At 52.1% G+C, this 20,747-nt stretch overlaps 1 protein-coding gene across 2 annotated transcripts in view; it reads left to right on the top strand.

Moving 5' to 3' along the window:
* Window positions 1-20,747, top strand: part of LOC128774596 (protein Shroom2-like) — a 78,577-nt gene that overhangs the window by 45,982 nt on the left and 11,848 nt on the right. For both annotated transcript variants that reach the window (XM_053893662.1, XM_053893663.1), the window contains 3 exons: window positions 13,886-14,464; window positions 18,964-19,488; window positions 20,395-20,566. In XM_053893662.1, coding sequence (XP_053749637.1) covers window positions 13,886-14,464; window positions 18,964-19,488; window positions 20,395-20,566 — 1,276 coding nt within the window. The remainder of the gene's footprint in view (window positions 1-13,885; window positions 14,465-18,963; window positions 19,489-20,394; window positions 20,567-20,747) is intronic.

A 20,747-nucleotide genomic window follows, 5' to 3' on the forward strand; every position in this document is an offset into this window, starting at 1 on the left:
CGGATCCTCTGTGCCCCTCCCCAACTTGTGTGTCCCTGTGTGTGTGTGCGCTCTCTCTCTCTCTCTCTCTCTCTAAAATAGATAAACATTTAAAAAAGAAAAAGTTTAGGGGCACCTGGGTGGCTCAGTCGGTTGAGTGTCTGACTTCAGCTCAGGTCATAATCTCACACTCTCTGAGTTCGAGCCCTGCGTCGGGCCCTGTGCTAACAGCTCAGAGCCTGGAGCCTGCTTCAGATTCTGTGTCTCCATCTCTCCCTGCCCCACCCCACTTGCGCTATCTCTGTCTCTCAAAAATGAATAAACATTAAAAAAAATTTTTTTAAGAAAAACTTTAAAAATATATAAGGAAGTTCTGTGTATGATGCGTGGCATTGTAAGATACGAATGTCCAGTAGAGGTCCTGTAGACTTTTAGGATTATTTCCACACTTTCACAGTTATATAGGTGAGGCTGCAGCAAACATCTTGTGAAATACTCATGTTCCGGCATGCTGATTTCCCTAGGATCAAATTCTAGATACGGAATTGCTTGGTAGGCTTTTGGAAAATACGCGCAAATTGCCTTCCATAAAGTGCATGCTGTTTGTGCCCTACCACCTAGTAGCCTAGGGCAGTCCTGCTTTCTCAAAACTCTGGCCACATCAGACATTTATTTGTTCATTCATTTATTTATTTTTATGCTTATTTATTTTTTGAGAGAGAACAGAGGAGGGGCAGGGAGAGAGGAGGACAGAGGATCTGAAGCAGGCTCTGCACTGACAGCAACGAGCCCAATGTGGGGCTCGAACTCACGAACCCTGAGATCATGAGCTGAGCTGAAGTTGGACGCTCAACCAACTAAGCCAGCCAGTGCCCCAACTATAAATTTAAAAAAAAAAAATTTAATGTTTATTTTTGAGAGAAAGAGAGGCAGAGTGTGAGCAGGGGAGGGGCAGAGAGAAAGGGGGAGACACAAAATCTGAAGCAGGCTCCAAGGTCTGAGCTGTCAGCACAGAGCCCGACACGGACCTTGAACCCACAAACCGTGAGCTCATGACCTGAGCTGAAGTCGAATGCTTAACTGACTAAGCCACCCAGGCACCCACATCAGACATTTTAAAAGTTCTGTGATTCGACAGGAAAAGAGCAATTTCATTTTTAACTTGCATTTGCCCAGTAACTAGCGAAGTTGAGTTTGTGTCTTGTCTAGCCATTTGTATTTTTTCTTTGGTTCATTACTGTTCATATCTTGTGTTCATTTTCCTGTTGGCGGTAGGACCTCTCTCTTCATGATCATTGTTATTTAGGTTGCAGATAGATCCCTGAAGTGCGTTGTGTGCTTTTCAAACATTTAGGGTTGGTTATGCTTAGTTTTGTCCTTTTCTGTGTATAAGTATTTAATAATCATGCCATTGCCCCTGCCTGGTGGTTTTGCACAGTCCATTCCCATCCTGCTGGCTCCTGGCCCCTGGCAGTTGTGTACTAGCCTTTGCGTTAGTGACGTCACAAGCATAACCACCTGGGGCTCTGGGTCTGTGACCTTACTATGAGCTGTAGACTGCCACCTGAAACATTCTACAGAGTTTTTGCAAAGAAGATAAAACTGGTCAGGAAGAGAAGAACATAGGGGTTTCAGAGGAGTGTCTCACGTGATGTTGTAGACAGAGAGTAGGAGTCACAGATGAATGTCTACACCCTAGCTCAGGTTATCAGTAAGTCACGTAGGCTCTGGGGCTGCAGTGTCCTCACAGGCCAGGCAGAAGTACTGGATTTTCTCAGTTATGCTTGCCCTCTGCCAATGGACGTTAGGGTTAGGGTTGTGTGTGCTGAAGAATCGAGAAGTGCCCGCCTACCCAGTACCCCAGCACCTCCGGCCACCTGCTCTGGTTGACAGGAGCCCGTCTGAGGCACAGCTGTCAGACTTCCATACCTGCCAGGGTCTGCTCGCTTGAGCACTTTTCCATGCCTGTGCCTTTCTCCTTTTCGTTCTCCCTCATCAGGATGTTTTTATGTTCATTATAATGTTCCTGTTGTGAGTTTTGCTGTGGCCCACCGCCCCAAAAGCATTTGATTGCTCAGGGTGTAAGTGCGTCCAAGTAAAATACATAGAAGCCATTTAACTATAGATACAAACACATTGGAAAGAGTAAAGGGCTAGTCAGTCCCCCGTTAATATTTTTATTATGGTCATCGCTTTGTTGAAAAATTGAGGGGCTTCAGATTGTGTTTAATGGGCAAGGAAACCTAACTGCTTCTGTGAGTTGCGTCGGTTTCTATAGCATTCATGCAACGTGATGTGAAATTGCAAGGACTGAGTCAGGACACGGCTGCGCAGTAGAGCTGACGCCGTCCGCCTCTCATTTAAGACCAGGTCGGGGCATGGAATCTTCTCCCAGGCCTCACAGCTCCAGCATACTGGGTGTGTGTGTGTGTGTGTGTGTGTGTGTGTGTGTGTGTGTGTGTGTGTTTGCCCCTATGTTTTAATTAGTATTCGATCAGAACCACGGGCTCTGTGGACAGGTCTTTGGGTGACATCAGTATGTTTCTGGTTACTGATCTGTATTTACGTGGTGAGGTGCCAGGAAGCCTGCAAAATGGAATCAGGTACAGAGAGAAGCTCCCTTGAAGGATCTTCTCCTCTGTTGTCAGGGAAGATAATAATATAACAGATTACCGTAGACTTGGTGCTTAAACAACAGACATTTACTTTTCACCAGTTCCAGAGGCTGGAAATCCAAGATTGAAGTGCAGCTGACTTGGTTCCTGGTGAGACCCGTTTCCTGGTTTGCAGACAGCTCTGTTCTTGCCGTGTCCTTACGTGGTGGAGGGCAGAGAGAGGGGCCACAAGCGCTTTCCTGTGTCTCTCTCTCTCTTTTTTTTTCTTTTTAGAGAGAGAAAGAGAGCGTGCACAAGTGAGGGGGGGGACAGAGGATCAGAAGCAGGCTCCGTACTGACATCAGCGAGCCCGATGCAAGACTCACACTCAGGAACCTTGAGATCATGACCTGAGCCGAAGTCAGACAGTCAGCCAGCTGAACCACCCAGGTGCCCCTCATGTCTCTTTTACAAGGGCACTCTCCCACTGCTGAGGGCTCCATCTTTATGCCCTAATTACCTCCCCCACGTCCCACCCCCTAACACTATCCCCTGGGTGAGGGGGAGTTAGGATTTAACATATGAATTTTGGAGGGTTACAGAAATAAACACTGTGATGTCAGGTAGTCAGAAGGCCCAAGAAAATCAGCCTGCTGGCCTTGGCTTCCTCTCCTCCCTTACTCCCTCCCTCCTTTCTTCCTGTTACCTCACTGAGTCTTTGCTGAAGCCTGCCTTGTGCCAGGGCACTGCGTTAGGCCTACGGACAGAAGTGGGTGTTATCACCGTATCCAGGAGAAGTGATATTCAACGGAAATAATACAGATAAATTGAGTATAGTTTGGGGACAAACAGGTAAAGATTAAATCCTTATGGGGGTTCATCAGAAGAAAGGCTTGTTTGTCAACAGGTCCTGGAAATGGGGGCACCTGGATGGCTCCTCAGTTGGGCATGTGACCTCAGCTCAGGTCATGATCTTGCAGTTCGTGAGTTTGAGCCCCACATCGGGCTCTATGCTGACTGCTCAGAGCCTGGAGCCTGCTTCAGATTCTGTGTCTCCCTCTCTGCCCCCCCCCCACCCCACTTGCTTACGTTCTGTCTGTCTCTCTCAAAACAAAACAAAAACAAAAACAGGTCCTGGAAACGCTTCATGGAAAAGATTGGATCTTAAAGAAAATGGGAATGGTGTCCATGGGGCGTATTCTGAAGAGTGTGGATCAAAGCAGAGATATGGAAACCGTGAGGCATAAATGGCAGGGGAGGGCCTTTGGCCAAAATGTATGTTGCAGGAACATGCATCCCTGAGGAGTGGCAGGTGGCTTGGGAGGGATGAGAGGGAGCCTGCAAGATCAAGCATGCAGTCTGGCCTTGATCTGGTGGTGGTGGCAGGAGGAGCCAGAAGTTTCTGGGGGACAGGGTCAGGCATATCTACTTTCCATGCTAATGGTGGCTAAAGCATATGCATGTTTGTAAAATGCAACAAGAGGAGGACAGAAGAAGAGTGGAAATGCCCAGGGTGGCTGATCCTTCCCATGGAATACTTTGCTCACAGTCTGGAAAGGTCACTGCAACGTGGCTTTGCTTTCAGAACATTAATTTGTGCAAGTCGTGAATAGATTCACTCTCAAATTTGTTGAAATGGGCATTTCCCAATGATTTCAGTAGGGTTTGATTTGTAGGTGTTTTTTTTCCCCCAAATGTTTATTTTGAGAGAGAGAGAGAGAGCATAAATGGGGGAAGGACAGACAGAGAAGGGAAGAGAAGGAATCCCAAGCAGGCTCCACGCCGTCAGCACAGAGCCTGATGCAGGGCCTGAACCCATGAACCATGAGATCATGACCTGAGCTGAAATCAGGAGTCAGATATTTAACTGACTGAGCTACCCAGGCACCCCTGACTTGTAGTTTTAAGGAATTTTAATCTTCTACATCTGCCTAAACTTGGCTGTCCTTGCAGACAAACACACTACCTTACAGGGTTTTCAGTCAGGGCTGCAGTAAGTGCCTTAGAGCAAGAGGGAACTTTCTGGGGCAGTGCAGTTGTATTTTGACTTGATTGTGGTGGTGAATACACAACTCTATACATTTACCCAAACCTCCCATCGCTTGAATTTTATGGTGTGTAAACAATATCTTGATAAGATTGTGGTGTGGTCATGGGATCGAGCTCTGAGTCGGACTCTGCACTGAACTTGGAGCCTGCTTAAGATTCTCCCTCTCTCTCTCTCTCTCTCTCTCATCTCTCTCTCTCTCTCTCCCTCTCCCTCCTTCCTTCTCTTTCTCTCTCTCTCTCCCTCCCTTTGCCCCTCCCCCTCTTGCATGCATGTGTGTGTTCTCTGTCTCTCTCTCTCCCAAAATAAAAATAAAAGATAAAATTGTGGTGGGGTGTGGGGAGGAATAGAGGTGGAGATGTTCTATAATGTCAAGACTTCCCAGATCCATAGCTAGATTTCTAGGAATACAAACACGTGTTTTTAAAAACTTAAGTGGCTCAGGAGAAAAGCTTGTACATGTAGGGCACAAGATGTAGGGTAAACCCAAATTCATGTATCACTTGTTCCCTGTGCCCTAATGTTCGCAGCTTTTAAGTTTTTATCAAGAACAGATCATACCTAATAAAAACTTACGCAGCCTAGATGTTCCCGAAACTATTATTGAGGTAAATGAAGTGTCTGCCATAATACAATACTAACCTGATTTTTCCTTCTGACTGCTTCTAATGATTTGCAGCGACAGGTTGCAGCATTCACCATGGTTCACCCAAGGATGTTCACAAGAGACCATTGCTCCCACTAATAGCTAAAAAGGAGCCATTGCAGTTATAAAATCATAGCTTTAGAGGAACTCAGCAGGCCCTCCTCTCTGTAAAGTCTCTCCTCTTTTCTCCCTTGGCATTCTCTTCATAGTACTTAGCAAAAGGAGTTAAAATTGTTTAGAAATTAATATCTGCCTTGCCTTTTAGAGCAGGGTTTGACAAACTACAGGCCAAGGCCCAAATCCCCTGGGCCCAGGGTTTGAGACGCCTTTCTTGGTGGAGAATGAAACATCAAGGCTTTATCCCTCCAAGGCTGGTACCAAGGGGTACTTAATCTCACTGTGTCTTCAGAGGATGATCGTCTGGTTTCGAAGGGACATGCCAAGCCAAGGATTAAAGCTTCAGGCATAGTTTGTAATACTCAGATCAAGTGGTTAGAACAAGGGGAGAGAAGGAATTTGGGAGGGGAGGGTCCCATAAAGCAGAGATTCTCAGCACTGGCTTGACATCCAGATTCCCAGGAAGGCTTTTGCTAAGATAACAGATTTGCAGGCGTACGTGTCCTCATCAGCCCCTACCTCTGCCCCGAGCTGGCTTCTCCTGGAGTAAGTTCGAGGAGAGCTTAGATTTGCATCTCTGTAGCATCATCCCCTACGTTCCTTCAGAATGTTCTTGAGAATTGGAGGGGTGGGTTCAGGAAGCTGCTTTTTTACACATCTTGGAAAGAAATATGGACAGGGTAACCTCATGCCTGGGAGGGTCGAAAGCCTCTGACATTGATTACGTTTCCCCTGTGTCCTTTGATAGGCTTCAAACTGGTAATAGCTTCCCATGAGTTGCGGAAGGAGCTGCCAGGGTCTCAGAAGGCAGAGAGAACTTTTTACTGTACCTCTTGTGGTTTGTATTGTGTGTCCTGCTTCAGGTATTTTCTGGTCGGACTTGGGCCGACCCATGCTGAGAGTGGGGTCCTGGCTGGACCAGGGGATCCCAACGCCCATCAGAAGAGACAGCAGGGTGCGCTGGGACTGTGGGGTGACTTGTGGCACACACTCTTGTGTCCTGTGGTTTCAGAAGACTAATCGTGCCCTGCCGGGTCACCTACTTAAAGCCTGCAGACCACAGTGAGTGCAGTCTATAGCCAGCAGTGGAGCAGTGTCATTGGCCAGCCCCACTTCCCCCTGAAATCTTGATTTGATCAGTTCGGCTAGTTCTAAAACCTTGCAGTTCGGATCGGGCTTGCCCACTTTGAACTTTGCACAGAACGTATTTTTAGGAAAGCTGATAACGGAATGCCTGAAGAAAACTTTGCTAACCGAGCACGTGAAAATGTCATCTTTAGTCCATTTGTGCCTGTTTCTCACTGGTCTGGAGCTTTCATTGGCAGAGAGAATTTGCCTGATTTTGGTTCAATCAAAACAAAACAATTCATCAATTTTCAGGGGTGCCTGGGTGGCTGAGTAGGTTAAGTGTTTGTTTGACTTTGACTCAGATCATCAGATCATGATCTCACGGTTCGTGAGTTTGAGCCCCATGTCGGGCTGTCTACTGTCAGCATAGAGCCTGCTTCAGATCCTCTGTCCCCCTCTCTGTGCTCCCCCCACTCATGCGCCCTCTCGCGCTCTCTCTCTCTCAAAAATAAATGAAATAAACACATTAAAACAAACAAAAATTTCCAAGTGTCACATCTTGGAACCAGGAGCAAGTGTCTCTAGCCACAGAAATGAAAGAGGCCTGGAATAGATTCAAAACACGTGTTCTGAACACAGAGTTGGATGCTTGAGGGGCGGTCACAGACTACAGTCTCTAAATCTAAGTATTTTCTGTGATCGGACACTAGTCCTTCAAGAAATCTGTGCTTGTACGTTCTGATTTGGATCCTCTGTGTGTGTGGAATCTCTCTATTAATCTGTTCTCCTCCACTTAACTACAAACGTCTTACCAGTCCCTCTCAATTCAGCTTCATTCCTATTTACCACCCAAATTCCTGCAAGTAAAAAACAAAACCCAAAGGAAGCAAGTCTTTTTATCCATCTGTTAAGATAATGAAGAAGTAACATTCATCTGATTTTCTAAAGTGATTTCTTTCCCCGTGTGGCATTAGAATCACAGAAGAGAGAGCCTCTTTGGGTCTGATGCAGAGGGAATAACTTTAGTGGAGACGTTGCAGTAAAGAGATGACTGGATTGAAAACGATTTCAGCGCCCCTCCCCTCCCAGAAGGTGATTCTGCGAGACACAGAATTGGGACAGGACTCATGGAAACCGCTCTCTCCCTCATCACTAGTGTACCTGTCCATGCATTTGGTAGATGTCGTTTGCATACTCAGAAACTGGGATACGACAGCCAGACAGCCTTTAGCCTCCAGGGGCTCACCATCTGGGAAATCCTGTGGTAGTCTGGCATTTCCAAGGAAAGAGTGGGTGGTGCCATTATCCCTGGGTGTTCATGCTGTTGGAGACGTTTCTAGTCGTTTCCGTCCGTTCATCAGTGAATCGGTCGATTGCCTCTTTCGCTTCCATGCCTTGCCCATCATCGTCACCTTTTCCCACCTTGTTTGGCCCTGAGAGGTGCTGTGTAGACAGAAGACCTTCCTGCGTGTGCTTCACTGCGGCCATGTGTGTGTGCTGGGAGTTCCCTGGGGCACACAAAGATCAGCGGAGACACCAGGGACTCGTTCCGGAGACTTGTACTTGTGGCGTGAGCGTCCCGTGTCTGTCCAGCCACCTGGCTCGTCTGAATGTCCGGTGGCAGTGTTCTTCTTGAGACAGCCTGCCTGGTGGTGTTCCGTGCAGATACAGGGAGAGAAGCTGTGATTTCTAATAAACGGTTCCAGCCTTCGCAAAATCGCCGTCCTCCATACCCGCAGGCAATGGATGTGTGCCACCTAAAACTGTGAATGTCGACCTCCACCGCTTCTGGGAGGCCTGTCTCTGCCTGGAAGGCAGCACTTCCGAGTCCTACCCGGTTGGCCTGTGGAGTCATTTTGTCCCGTGCAGACCTGGCTTTGCCACATACACTCGCAAGGACTGCTCTTGAACCGTCTCCGGTACGCCAGCCACCCTGTCCGTCGCTGGCGTCGGCGGCGGGCTGGCTTTGTGAACGGTGGGAGTTAGCATTTTTCGCAATATTGAAATGAAAGGAGGAAACACCCGAGTGTTGTCTTCCACCGGAAGGTTGCTCTGTCTCTCCCCGTCGTTCACTTGGGCAGTTCCATCCCACGGGATTGTGGCGGTACCGTAAGCGCCCCGGAGCAGCTGCCACGGGGATGCCCTGCCCCAGGTGGAGGCCTGGGCGGCCCTGCCTCGCCGTGCCGCGCTGTGGCGTGGCGTGGCGTGGCGTGGCGTGGGCGGGGGGTACGCGGTGCTGCCGCGGAGACCTGCGTTCGGGTCTGCTCCGCCACACGGGGCACTCTCCCGTTGGGGGCTCCGCGCAGCGTGTGGCCGGTGGGGGCCGCCACATGGATCCCGCCGCGCGGGGGGCTCTCCCGCCTCTGCCTCGCGTGGCTCCCCCCCCCGCGGTATCCCATGGTGAGGAAATGAGGCTTGGTGACACACTGTCTCTTGCCGATGTCACACAGCTGGTAAATGGTGCTGTGATGGGAAGCGTCTGCCTAGCGAAACCCCAAATGAAATGTGGGCCAGAGCCTCACCATGGCCTCAGACACTGAAGTGCATCAGGAGGAAGAGCCGTGAGCAGGAAATGTGTGTCCAGGTCACAAGTGACCGTGTGTCCCTCTCCTCTCATTGTCCCTCTAAGTACATAGGAAAGGAGGACCCTGAGGTATGCGTTACGTAAGTCATCCGAGAGCTAGAAATGTTTCTCTTTTCCTTGATGGAGACAATGGTTAACCCTACTTGCAAAGCAGTGCTGAATTAATTAGTGATTGCAGAGCAGTCTAAAAATGTTCACTTATGATGGGAATGTTCACCTGCAAAGTTATTTCTCTGAGAACCTGACTGGCTGCATCTCAGAAAATGCAGCCTCGCAGGGCACCTGGGTGACTCAGCCCGTGAAGCATCCGACTCTTGATTTGGGCTCAGGTCATGATCTCACAGTTTGTGAGTTCGAGCCCTGTGTCAGGCACCGAGTTGACAGTGTGAAGCCTGCTTGGGATTCTCTGTCCCTCCCCAGCTTGCTGTCTTTCTCTCTCTCTCTTTCTCTTTTCTCTTTCTCTCTCTCTCTCTTTTCTCTTTCTCTCTCTCTTTCTCTCTCTCTCTCTCAAAGTAAATAAGTAAACTTTAAAAAAAAAAGAAAAGAAAAGAAAAAAGAAAAGAAAAGAAAAAAAAAAAGAAAAGAAATGGGGTACCTGGGTGGCTCAGTCGGTTAAGCGTCCGACTTCGGCTCATGTCATGATCTCACAGTTTGTGAGTTCGAGCCCCACGTCCGGCTCTGCGCTGACAGGTCAGAGCCTGGAGCCTGCTTTGGATTCTGTGTCTCCCTCTCTTTCTGCCCCTCCCCCACTTGTTCTCTCTCTCTCTCTCTCTCTCTCTCTCTCTCTCTCTCTCTCTCTCCCTCCCCCCCATCCTCCCTCCCCCCCTCAAGAATAAAAAATAAACATAAAAGAAAGGGGAGGGAGGAAGGGAGGAAGGAAAGCAACACAGCCTTGCTCCTTACCATTGTGCACAGTGACTGAAAGCAGCAGATGCATTTGTATGTTGATGTTTGGGTGACCATGTGCCATGGTGCATGCAATATTTGCTTGTGAGGCTTCAAGAAGATAGCCTGGTCTCCTGCCCTCCGTGGAGGCGCTTATAGGCCAGTGAGGCGAGTGGAGACTGTGAACCACGCAAGTATTGGAGAGTGAGAGCAGTCCTGGGCTACGGGTCACCAGGAGCAGAGGGCCTGTGTGAGACGGAACAGAAACCTGTGGCCCAGAGAGAGGAACCCAGGGCCACAACAGGGCTCATCACGAGCAGAAAGAACCTGGAAATAAAACCGTTACTTCTCGGATCTAGAAAGCACAGTTAGACATGGGGCTGACCGGCCGCATCCCCAAATCAACAACGTAGATTTGAATAATACCGGTGTTGATGGGATTCCCTGGGCATTTGGTGTGTGTGTATGTATGTGTCTGTATATAGTCTTTCTCCTTTTGGACTTCTGGTCATTTCTGCCCCTATCACAGGGTGTCTGGGGTCCTGAGCAGCATTTATGTGGCCTTGGGGCGGGGCGGGGGGTGGGGGTTCCTCTTCAGATGAGGTTTGTTTTGCTTCGCTGCCCTGCCTCGGACCTTTCATGGCAGCAGGCAGAGGAGAAAACAGCCAGGCGCTGGGGGGAGAGAGAATCCCAAGCAGACTGCATGCTATCAGTGCTTGGCCGGACTTGGGTCTCAAACCCATGACCATGAGATCATGAACTCAGCTGAAATCAAGAGTCAGATGCTGACTTGACTAAGCTACCCCGGCACCCGTCAGCTTTTATTTTAAAGTCTATTTATTTATTTTAGGAGAGAGAGAGAGTGCACACCAGCAGGGGAGGGGCAGAGAGAGAATCCAGATGAGGTTTGTTTTGCTTTGCTGCCCTGCCTCAGACCCAGGTGCTGGGCTCCCACCTGCCCAGGGGTTGCAGGTGTCCTGGGAGCCTCCTCCTGGAGCAGGCTTCTCCTTGATAAGGTGTCATTAGCATGTTCTGCATGACAGTGAGTGACCTGAGCTGCATATCAATTGCTGGGAGTCTGGAATGCAGCTGCCTTTTAAATGTTCCTTTGTATGGCTTGACTCACTGTTCCAGGCATTCCTAGGAGCTAAATGGTTAGGTGCCTTTGCTGGCAAATCCTTAAGACTTCTTATTTTCTTACTCTATGTGGATCTTTCTATCACCATTTCTATCACCATTGACTTTATCCTTGAAAATTTTAAAAATTTTTTTTAAATGTTTATTTTTGAGAGAGACAGAGAATGCGAGTGGGTTCGGGGCAGAGAGAGAGAGGGAGACGGAATCGGGAGACACAGGCTCCGGGTTCTGAGCTGTCAGCATAGAGCCCGATGCGGGCTCAAACTCATGAGCCATGAGGTCATGACATGAGCTGAAGTTGGACACTCAACCAACTGAGCCACCCAGGAGCCCCTATCCTTGAAAAATTTTTCAACATTTAAAAAGGAAGGGCTCCGAGGTGCCTTGGTGGCTCAGTCAGTTAAGCGTCTGATTTCAGCTGAAATCATGATCTCATGGTTTGTGAGTTGGAGCCCCGCGTCGGGGTCTGTGCTGACCTCAGAGCCTGGAACCTGCTTCGGATTCTGTGTCTCCCTCCCTCTCTGCCTCTCCCCTGCTCACTCTCTGTCTCTCAAAAATAAACATCTAAAAAAATCGTTTTTATTAAAAAGTTATTTTGAAAACTTCTAGTTTCTCTTAGTGTGTACCTAGTATGTATGTTTTTCTTGCATATCTAACTTTCTGAAGCTGGGTTAATATTTTAAACTCTTTTGCTTGGCTGTTTTGTCACCGTGCATCTTCGAAGCCGAGGCCGTGTCTTCAGCGTCTTGAAAGCAGAGACCACACCCGCCCTCTCTCAGGGCCTCTGTGGGACTTGAGCTCTTCGGACTTCTCCCAGATGTGGACGGCTTCCAGCTTCTAGGTGCGGCCGGGGCCAGCCGTGTGTGGCTGTGCTCACGGCAGCACAAGGTGGGGAGCCGCCCCCGGCTGGCTGACGACGGGAAGGGGAGGGACTTGGGCATGGTCAGGGTTCTCCTCCAGAGCATCCGCTGAAGCTGAGGGGCCCTTTTCCAGAGGGACACGCGCCGGGCACTGGACTTTGTCGTGCAGCAGCCTGGCTGGGGTTGGGGCATCCATAACACCCAGGCTGGGCATCACATCCCAGGAGGCAGACTCGCTCCTGGGCCCCAAGGGGGTGCTGGAATGAGGGGGAAAGCCTTACCTAGCTTGTTAGAGGGGGACGTCACTTACGGGCACCGGTGCTCTGTCTTCTGGTTCCCCCCGTGCTGCCCTCGTTAGAGTTTGCTTTAACAGCTCTGAGGTGATCTCGTCAATGCCAAATTGCTCTTCCCTGAATGGAACGGTCCTTCAGAGGCTCCTTTTCTTACTGTGTCAGGTTGGAAGGAACTGTGCTGGCAAAGGCATGGCAGGCTGCTCTGTCACAGAGTTGAGAGTGCTTAGCCCGTGAGTGAGCGCTGCTTGCAGCGCAGAGAAACGTGCTTGGAGCGTGTGCCTCCGTCCGGGTTTTGCGGAGACCTTCCTGTGTGTGCGTCTGTGCGTACTGAGCACACGCGTATGTGCATCGAATGTGGCGGTAGAGCTGGGAACGGGTAGCAGTATGGAATGATCAGTGAGCCACTGCAGCGCCCAAAGTCTTTGTTTTTGTCTCTTGTTTTAAATTTTATTTGAGAGAGAGAGAGAGAGAGAGAGAGCATGAGTGGGGGAGGGGGCAGAGGGAGAGAGAGCGAGAGTGAGAGAGAGAGAGACAGACTCTTAAGCAGACTCCACACTCAGCACAGAGCCCAACGTGGGGCTCGATCCTTTGACCCTGGGATCACGACCTGAGCCAAAATCGAGGGATCAAGGGTGGGACGGTCAACCAACTGAGCCACCCAGGTGCCCCATGTTTTTCTCCTTTTTAATAATATACGACTGATTGGGGTGCATGGGTGGCTCCATCGGTTAAGCGTCCAACGCTTCCTTTTGGGTCGGGTCATGATCTCACGGCTTTGTGAGTTCAAGCCCCACATCACACTCCACGCAGGCAGCATGGAGCCTGCAGGGGATTCTCTCTGTCTACCTCTCTCTCTACCCCTTCCCTACTCACGCTGCCTCTGTCTCTCTCAAAATAAATAAAACTTTAGGAGAAAAATAATATACTACTGATTTTAAAGGCTTTATTCATAAATTGATTTGAGGCTCATGTTAGAAAGCTCTATGCCTTTTTGTAAATGGCAATTTTCCTAAATAAGCCACATAAAAATACTGTTACATCAAGAAACAAATATTTCTAAATATAGCCATATGAGATTTTTCACCAGTGTTGTTTTTAAAAATGTGTAAAGGGGACTCCTGGGTAGCTCAGTCCGTTAAGCATCTGACTTGGGCTCAGGTCGCGATCTCGTGGTTCCCGAGTTGAAGCCCCACGTCAGGCTCCGTGCTGACAGCTCAGAGCCTGGAGCCTGCTTTGGATTCTGTGTGTGTGTGTCTCTCTCTCTCTGCCCCTCCCCCACACGCTCTCTGTTTCTGTCTCTCTCTTTTTCTCTCTCTCAAAAGTAAATAAACATTGAAAAAAAATTTTAAGAGGTCTGAACCTTTATAAATAAATAAATAGTGAATTTTCTTGCCCCACAATGCAACTTGTGTCTGCAAGTACATGTCTGTACCTTAAGTGTGTGCGTGTGATTTTAGTATTTCCCGTCCTGTTACGTGAGGTAGCAACATGCAGCCTCCTGTGTGTGCTTGGACTGGATACCTCGCGTCACGAACGGCGGGGACAGGTGTGGGAAAACGTATCTGGCTTTCATTCCCGAAAATGAGTTAAGAAGGTCATCGAGATCTGGATCTAGTCCGGTTTGGAGAGATGCGGCTTGGCATCGTGCGCTCACTTGTACACTTTCTCCCTGTAGACAAGCAGATGTCCGACGGCCGGCAAGCGGTGCGGCAGGACAGCAGGACTCCCGGACGCCGGCCCAGCTCGGTCAGCCGTCTCCCGCCTGGGGGGCTCCGGAGGTGCCCCCGGAGGCCCGCGGCCGAGCGGGGACCCTCCCTCGAGACTACAGATCCTCGGAGGGCGCGCCCTCGGCCCCGCACACCCGCGGGCAGGAGCCCAGGCCCTTGAGCGCCGCGCCCGTCCCCAAGCAGCCAGCCCCGCGGAGGCCGCCGCCGCCACCGCCGCCCAAGCGTGAGCCCGGGCAGTTGGGGGGCCTGGCCGGCGGCACCCCCAGCGGGCCCCCGCCGTCCCCCGAGGCCCCGGACGCGTGCGCCCCCCGCCCGGCCCTCGGCCAAAGGCCCGAAGACGGCGAGCGCGCGGGGAGGCATGTAGACGGGCACCGGGCCGGGCCTGAGCGCCAAGCCCCGCTCCCTTCCTCGCTGCGGGCCCCGCGCCCGGCCGCCATGGAGACTTCTCGCTCCCCTTCGCCCCAGTTCGCCCCGCAGAAGCTCACGGACAGACCTCCCCTGCTGGTCCAGGACGAGAGTTCCACCAGGTAGGGCCCTGGCCCCGCGCCTGCCCTTCCCTGGGCTCCCGCGGGAGGTGTCCCTGGTGTCTTTCCTGGGCGGTGTGGGCGGTGTCTGGACCCCATGGGGGACAACCCACAGCTCCAGGGGCCACGTGGATTTTTAACTTGGGGTCGGGGCGGGGGTGCCCTGTTCTCCAGGAGCAAAGGGGATGTGCCGCAGGTGCGGACTGTCCTCTGTCCCCGTGGTCCAGGCCCAGCGGTGGTGTGTGCCTTCCCTCCGGGCATCTGCCCATGAGGGCTGTGCTTTCCCTGAGCACTTGTTGGTTGGAGAGTCCGGTGTGCAGTAAGCCTGACGCCTTCAGGAGACTTTGGTGTTTTTCATAATGTCCGGTATTTCCACACGTTTTGTAGGTTTATGTTTCTATTTTTGAGAGAGAGTGTGAGCAGAGGAGGGGCAGAAACAGAGGGGGAGACAGAATCACAAGGAGGCTCCACGCTGTCACCGCAGAGCCCCAGCCAGGACTCATGCGGGGCTCATGTGGGGCTCACGTGGGGCCTCACATGGTCAAACTGTGAGATCAGACCTGAGCCAAAATCAAGAGTTGGATGCTTCACCGACTGAGCCACCCAGGTGCCCCAACACATTTTTTTTCTGTGTCATATGTGAAAAGCAGAGCTGGTATACACATGTTATAAAGGCAGAGGAAAAACCTGTTCAACTCCATGGCGCTGCTGTTAGAATTTCCGACGTGGACTTGTCTGCCGTGCCCGTGGAGACGTTGATAAATATGGTCAGGCAGGGACCGACCGGTCCCGAACACTGAATGTTTCCCTTTGCCGTCCTCTCAGAGTGCCTTTGAAGAACTGGGAAAGGGCAGAAGTGCAGAATTTTCATCTTGCTCGCTAGGGCCATGGTTGTCCATCTGGGGGAGGGTGGCTTTGCCCCCGGGGGGGCATTTGGCTGTGTCTGGAGAGGTTTGGGGGGTCGCAGCTGAAGAGCGAGTGTTGCTGCTGGCATCCAGCGGGCAGAGGCCGGGACGCCTCGCATCCTGCAGTGCACAGGTGAGCCCCGCAGCAGGGAATGCTCTGGCCCCGATGTCCCCTGCTGTCCAATATGGTAGCCACAGTCACATGTGGCCGTAGGAATGGAAGTTAATGAAAAGCAAAATAAATTCTGTGCATCAGCTGCACCACGTGTGGTTAATGGCACACATACCATTTATTTCCATCATCCCAGAAAGTTCTGTTGGACCTTTTTGTTGTAGAGTCTCAAGCCGTTCTCTTTTTTTTTAAGTTCATTGATTTATTTTGAGAAAGAGCATGAGCACGGGAGGGGCAGAGAGAGAGTGAGAGACAATCCCAAAGCAGGCTCCACACTCTCAGCACAGAGCCCAACGCAGGGCTCAGACTCCAGACCCAAGAGATCATGTCCTGAGCCGAAATCAAGAGTCAGATGTTAAGGGGCGCCTGGGTGGCTCAGTCGGTTGAGCGTCCGACTTCGGCTCAGGTCATGATCTCACGGTTCGTGGGTTCGAGCCCCACGTCGGGCTCTGTGCTGACAGCTCAGAGCCCAGAGTCTGTTTCACATTCTGTGTCTCCCTCTCTCTCTCTCTGCCCCTCCCCCACTCACACTGTATCTCTCTCTCTCTCAAAAATAAATAAACATTGGGGCGCCTGGGTGGCTCAGTCGGTTAAGCGTCCGACTTTGGCTCAGGTCACGATCTCACTGTCTGTGAGTTCGAGCCCTGCATCGGGCTCTGTGCTGACTGCTCAGAGCCTGGAGCCTGTTTCAGATTCTGTGTCTCCCTCTCTCTCTGACCCTCCCCCGTTCATGCTCTGTCTCTCTCTGTCTCAAAAATAAATAAACGTTAAAAAAAAAATTAAAAATAAAAAAATTAAAAAAAATTTTTTTAAAAGAGTCAGATGTTTAAGCAACTGAGCCACCCAGGCGCCCCTGTTCTTTTCTTTCCACCTTGAAAATAACTCAGCAGAGAGGACACCACTGATAGCATCCTGTATCTCCGCAAGTGTGGCCTCGTAACCACAGCTTCATCTGGGGGCCACGTCTGTGTTCTGTGTCATGCAGACTGTGGGCACCACTGAGATAACCTGTCAGTGGGAGGCAGCGTTGTCCGTTCTGAAGGGAAGAAGAAGCAATAACGTGGTCTGTGTGGCGGGCCAAGTGTGCGACACTGTTCCAGGCGAGCTGGCCTGGGCCCCTCAGGCCACCCGCTTCTCGGGAGCTTCTCGGGAGCTTCTCGGGAGCTTCTCGGGAGCTGGTCTGAGCTCCGCGGGCTCCTCGGAGAAACAGCCATGTGTTCCCATGGTGCTCGTGACCTGCGTCGGCTCAGGACGTAGGGAGTGGGTTTCATTTTTTTCTTGCCTGAAGCCAGTGTTGATTTTCTCATTCTGTCTTTTCCAGGAGCTTGAGAGGGATTTCAGTAAACAGGGACAGCGCCTATTGAAGATACTGGGGGGTGATGGGTACCCACATTATTTAGTGTTCCCACCCATCGTGTCTTTTGGGTCGGAAAAGGTTGCCTGTGCACCATGTCCCCTGCTGTATGAGTGCTCACAGAGGGCCCGAATCCGGGTCAGTGTCTATACCCAGACCCACATGTGTACACTTTGTTCTCAGGAAGCTCAGTGAGGCACATGGTGGCCGTGCCACCTCCAAGAGCTGCTACCCAGAAAGTCGCTCACAGTGCACTGAATTAGTCACCGTCCCCACGGTGTGCCCCGTCGGTCAATCCTGGTATGAGAGCGTGCGATCCCAGTGACCTGCAGGCTGAACAAGAAACCAGGGAGGCACGGTCAGCTACCGATGGGTCAGCAGGGGAAGGGTCAGGGTCCCCCTGTGTCAGGGCTTCCTGAGCTGCCGGTCATTTAGGCTCAGCTCAGAGATACTGTTCTTGGGGCGCCTGAGTGGTTCAGTCAGTTAAGCATCCAACTAAGCGTCTCACAGTGCGTGAGTTCGAGCCCCACGTCGGGCTCTGCATTGATGGCGTGGAGCCTGCTTGGATCGATCCTCTATCCCCTTCTCTCTGCCCTCCCCCACTCTCAAAAATGAATAAACGTTTAAACATTTAAAAGAAAGGGGTGCCTCGGTGGGACAGTCAGTTAAGCGTCCAACTTCAGCTCGGGTCATGATCTCACGGTCCCTGAGTTCGAGCCCCGCGTCGGGCTCTGTGCTGACAGCTCAGAACCTGGAGCCTGCTTCCGATTCTGTGTCTCCCTCTGTCTCTGCCCCTCCCCCACGTATGCTCTGTCTGTCTCTCTCAACGATAAATAAACATTAACAAAAATAATTTCAGAAATAAATAAAAATGTAAAAGAAATTGCCCTGCTCTCTGCTGACTTGGATCTCTTGAGCAGAGCTGCTCGCCTCATCTCCCTCCATGTCCGGCCTCTCCCTCCTTCCAGCTACCCCTTGACCATGAGTGTGCACGCGCTCCTGCCTGCTGGGGCGCCAGCCGGGGTGCAGGGCAGGCTCCCACCTTCACGCGCTGTTGAGCCGTCCCTGTGTGCCAGGCCCTGAGCCCCCAGCAGGAGTGCGGAGAGAGGAGAGGAAGCATTCCTAGCCTCTGAGGGATTTCAGAATGGGCATTCCTACCAAAACAAATGCTTCAACTCGTGTGCTAACACTAGGTAGCTGACTTTTTTACTTATTTGTTTTTCCAACGTTTGTTCATTTTTGAGAGAGAGAAAAGTGTGAGTGGGAAAGGGACAGAGAGAGGGGGAGACACAGAATCGGAAGCAGACTCTAGGCTCCAAGGTGTCAGCACAGAGCCCGACACGGGGCTCGAACCCACGAGCCGTGAGATCATAACCTGAGCCGAAATCGGACGCTCAGCCGGCTGAGCCACCCAGGTGCCCCTAGGTGGCTTACTTTTAAATCTTTAACAGTCGTCTGGGGATTTTTTGCTTAAACTTCAAACGATCCTCTGCTCCCCCATCTGCCCCTACCCCACTTGCACTTTCTTTTTCAAAAATAAACATTAAAAGAAAAAAAACATAGGCAATCTTTCTAGAAGTCTCCCGGCGGCCCCAGAACCACGCAGGCACCCGTGGGTATGTACCGGCCCTGCTTGGAGAGGCAGCGAGGGAAGGCTCTAATGATAACTGTGAAAGGAAGCCTGTTGCAGGTCCCCCGACAAAGGAGAATGTCACCGAGCAGGGCCTGTTAATGTTTGCACTATTATCCGCATGAAAACGCGTGTTAAACCACCCTCCTCTCAGTCAGCAAGCCCAGGGATACACCCCCGGCTCCCCTAGGGGTGTGGGTGATTTTGAAAATGGAAGAGGTGTCCAGACGCTCAGGGTCAGGAACACAGGCCTCCTCGACCTCCATTCCCCGTCCTGGGTCTGTGATCACGGAGGCTCCTTCCAGCTCAGTGGCCAAAGGTCTTTGAGCCTGGGTTCCCCAGCCGGAAGAGCAGGTGAGGGACCAGCGGGTTTCTCTCCCGGGTAGGCGTCGACGGCAGGGCTCACTTTGCGTTTTCAGCACACGGCTCTTCTCTTTCCAGAATCGAGCGGGTGATTGACAACAATACCACTGTGAAGATGGTGCCCATCAAGATTGTGCACTCGGAGAGCCGGCCTGAGAAGGAGAGCCGCCAGGGCCTGGCCCGCGCCACCGAGCTGCCCACACTGCCCAGCGGGCTGGAGAAAGACCACATCAAGACCCTCAGCACCTCGGAGCAGTTCTACTCCCGCTTCTGCGTGTACAGCCGCCAGGGCGCCGAGCCCCCGCCCCAGCCCCCCGAAGCCCCCGCGCCCACTGCCAAGGACAGCGGGGCCTCTCCGTCCGGGCTCAGCTACGTGAAGACCAAGGAGAGGACAGCCGAAGACCTGAAGTCAGAAGAGCTGGCCCGGGAGATCGTGGGCAAGGAGAAGTCTCTGGCCGACATCCTGGACCCCAGCGTGAAGATCAGAACCACCATGGACCTGATGGAGGGGATCTTCCCCAAAGACGAGCACCTGCTGGAAGAAGCCCAGCAGCGGAGGAAGCTGCTCCCCAAAGTCCCCTCTCCTGGGACCACGGACGCGAAGTGAGTAAGCACCGCCTTCAGGGGCGCGGTGTGGCCGCTTGGTGCGCTGCTCCCTCTTAGCATCTGGTTCGCTCCAGGGGGCAAGTGCCTTCTCCGTGTGTCTGTTTTCATGATTGCTTCTGGGGGGCAGGTTTCCGAAAGTACTGCCCAGTGCTTACTTAGCACGTTTTGGCCGTCCGGGGACCCTCCCAAAAGAAGCGCTAAGGCCCGTGGCTGGGGATGACGACTCTGAGGCCTGGCAAAGATGTGAGGATAGCGCAGCTCCTGCGATGCCCGCAGGCGCCTCTCAGAAGACAGCGCTTCTCAGCTGGGCCGTCGTCTCCCTCCAGGGGACACTTGGCAATGTCCGGGTACGTTTTTAGTTGTCGCCCCCGCGAGGTGCTCCCGGCATCCTGTGGGTGGAGACAGGGAGGCTGCCCAACACCCTGCGGTGGACAGGACACCCCCACAGCCCCAGGTGTCAGTCACGAAGGCTCCTGAATGTCCTAGTTACTAAGGAGGCTTTCTGTTCCCGCTTGTGGAACGGAGCGAACGGATGCATTTCCACGGTTTGGGGAAACGTGCTTTGCGACCTGTCTCATTCCGTGGGCCACCTGCACAGGCGTGTGCTCACATCTGTCCTGTTTATATCCATTGTGTCCGTACACGTCGTTAACTGACAGTAGGTGGGAGTGCCCGTGAGATGCCCGAGACAGGGGCAGAGGGGGTGAGTCGGATCAAAGCAAGAGGGAGCAGACACGGCTGCAGCCAAGGGCTGCCCCTCCGCCCCGCTTTGGCGGTCCCATCCCCCAGCTGTTGTCTTTTGGTTAGCGGCCCCATTGGCTCGTCGGGACCGAGGCCGTGAGCCGGAAGGGGGCACGTGCGCGTAGGGTCACAGCCAGTTGCGGTTCTGACCTTTTTACGTAGGAGAGAGGAGCCGAGCGTGCCGGCGGCCATGTCCCTGGCCACCAGTTCCACGTACTACAGCACTTCGGTCCCCAAGGCGGAGCTGCTGATCAAGATGAAGGATCTGCAGGAGCAGCAGGAGCCCGAGGAGGATTCGGGGAGCGACTTGGACCACGACCTGTCGGTGAAGAAGGTAGGAAAGGCCGTTGCCAATGAAATTGTGCTCGTTGGCAGAGAAGGGGCCGCACGTCACGGTCCAAGTAATCTGTGCCTTCCACCCTAGTTAAAATGCTGCGGACTTCATTCTGTGACCTTCGGCAAGTTACCTGTTCTCTTTGAATATCAGGTTCTAATACCTGCAGCCAGGAGATCAC

This window comes from Panthera pardus, unplaced genomic scaffold, assembly GCF_024362965.1.
Source record: "Panthera pardus isolate Hobbes unplaced genomic scaffold, ASM2436296v1 HiC_scaffold_335, whole genome shotgun sequence".
In the NCBI taxonomy this organism is placed as follows: domain Eukaryota; kingdom Metazoa; phylum Chordata; class Mammalia; order Carnivora; family Felidae; genus Panthera; species Panthera pardus.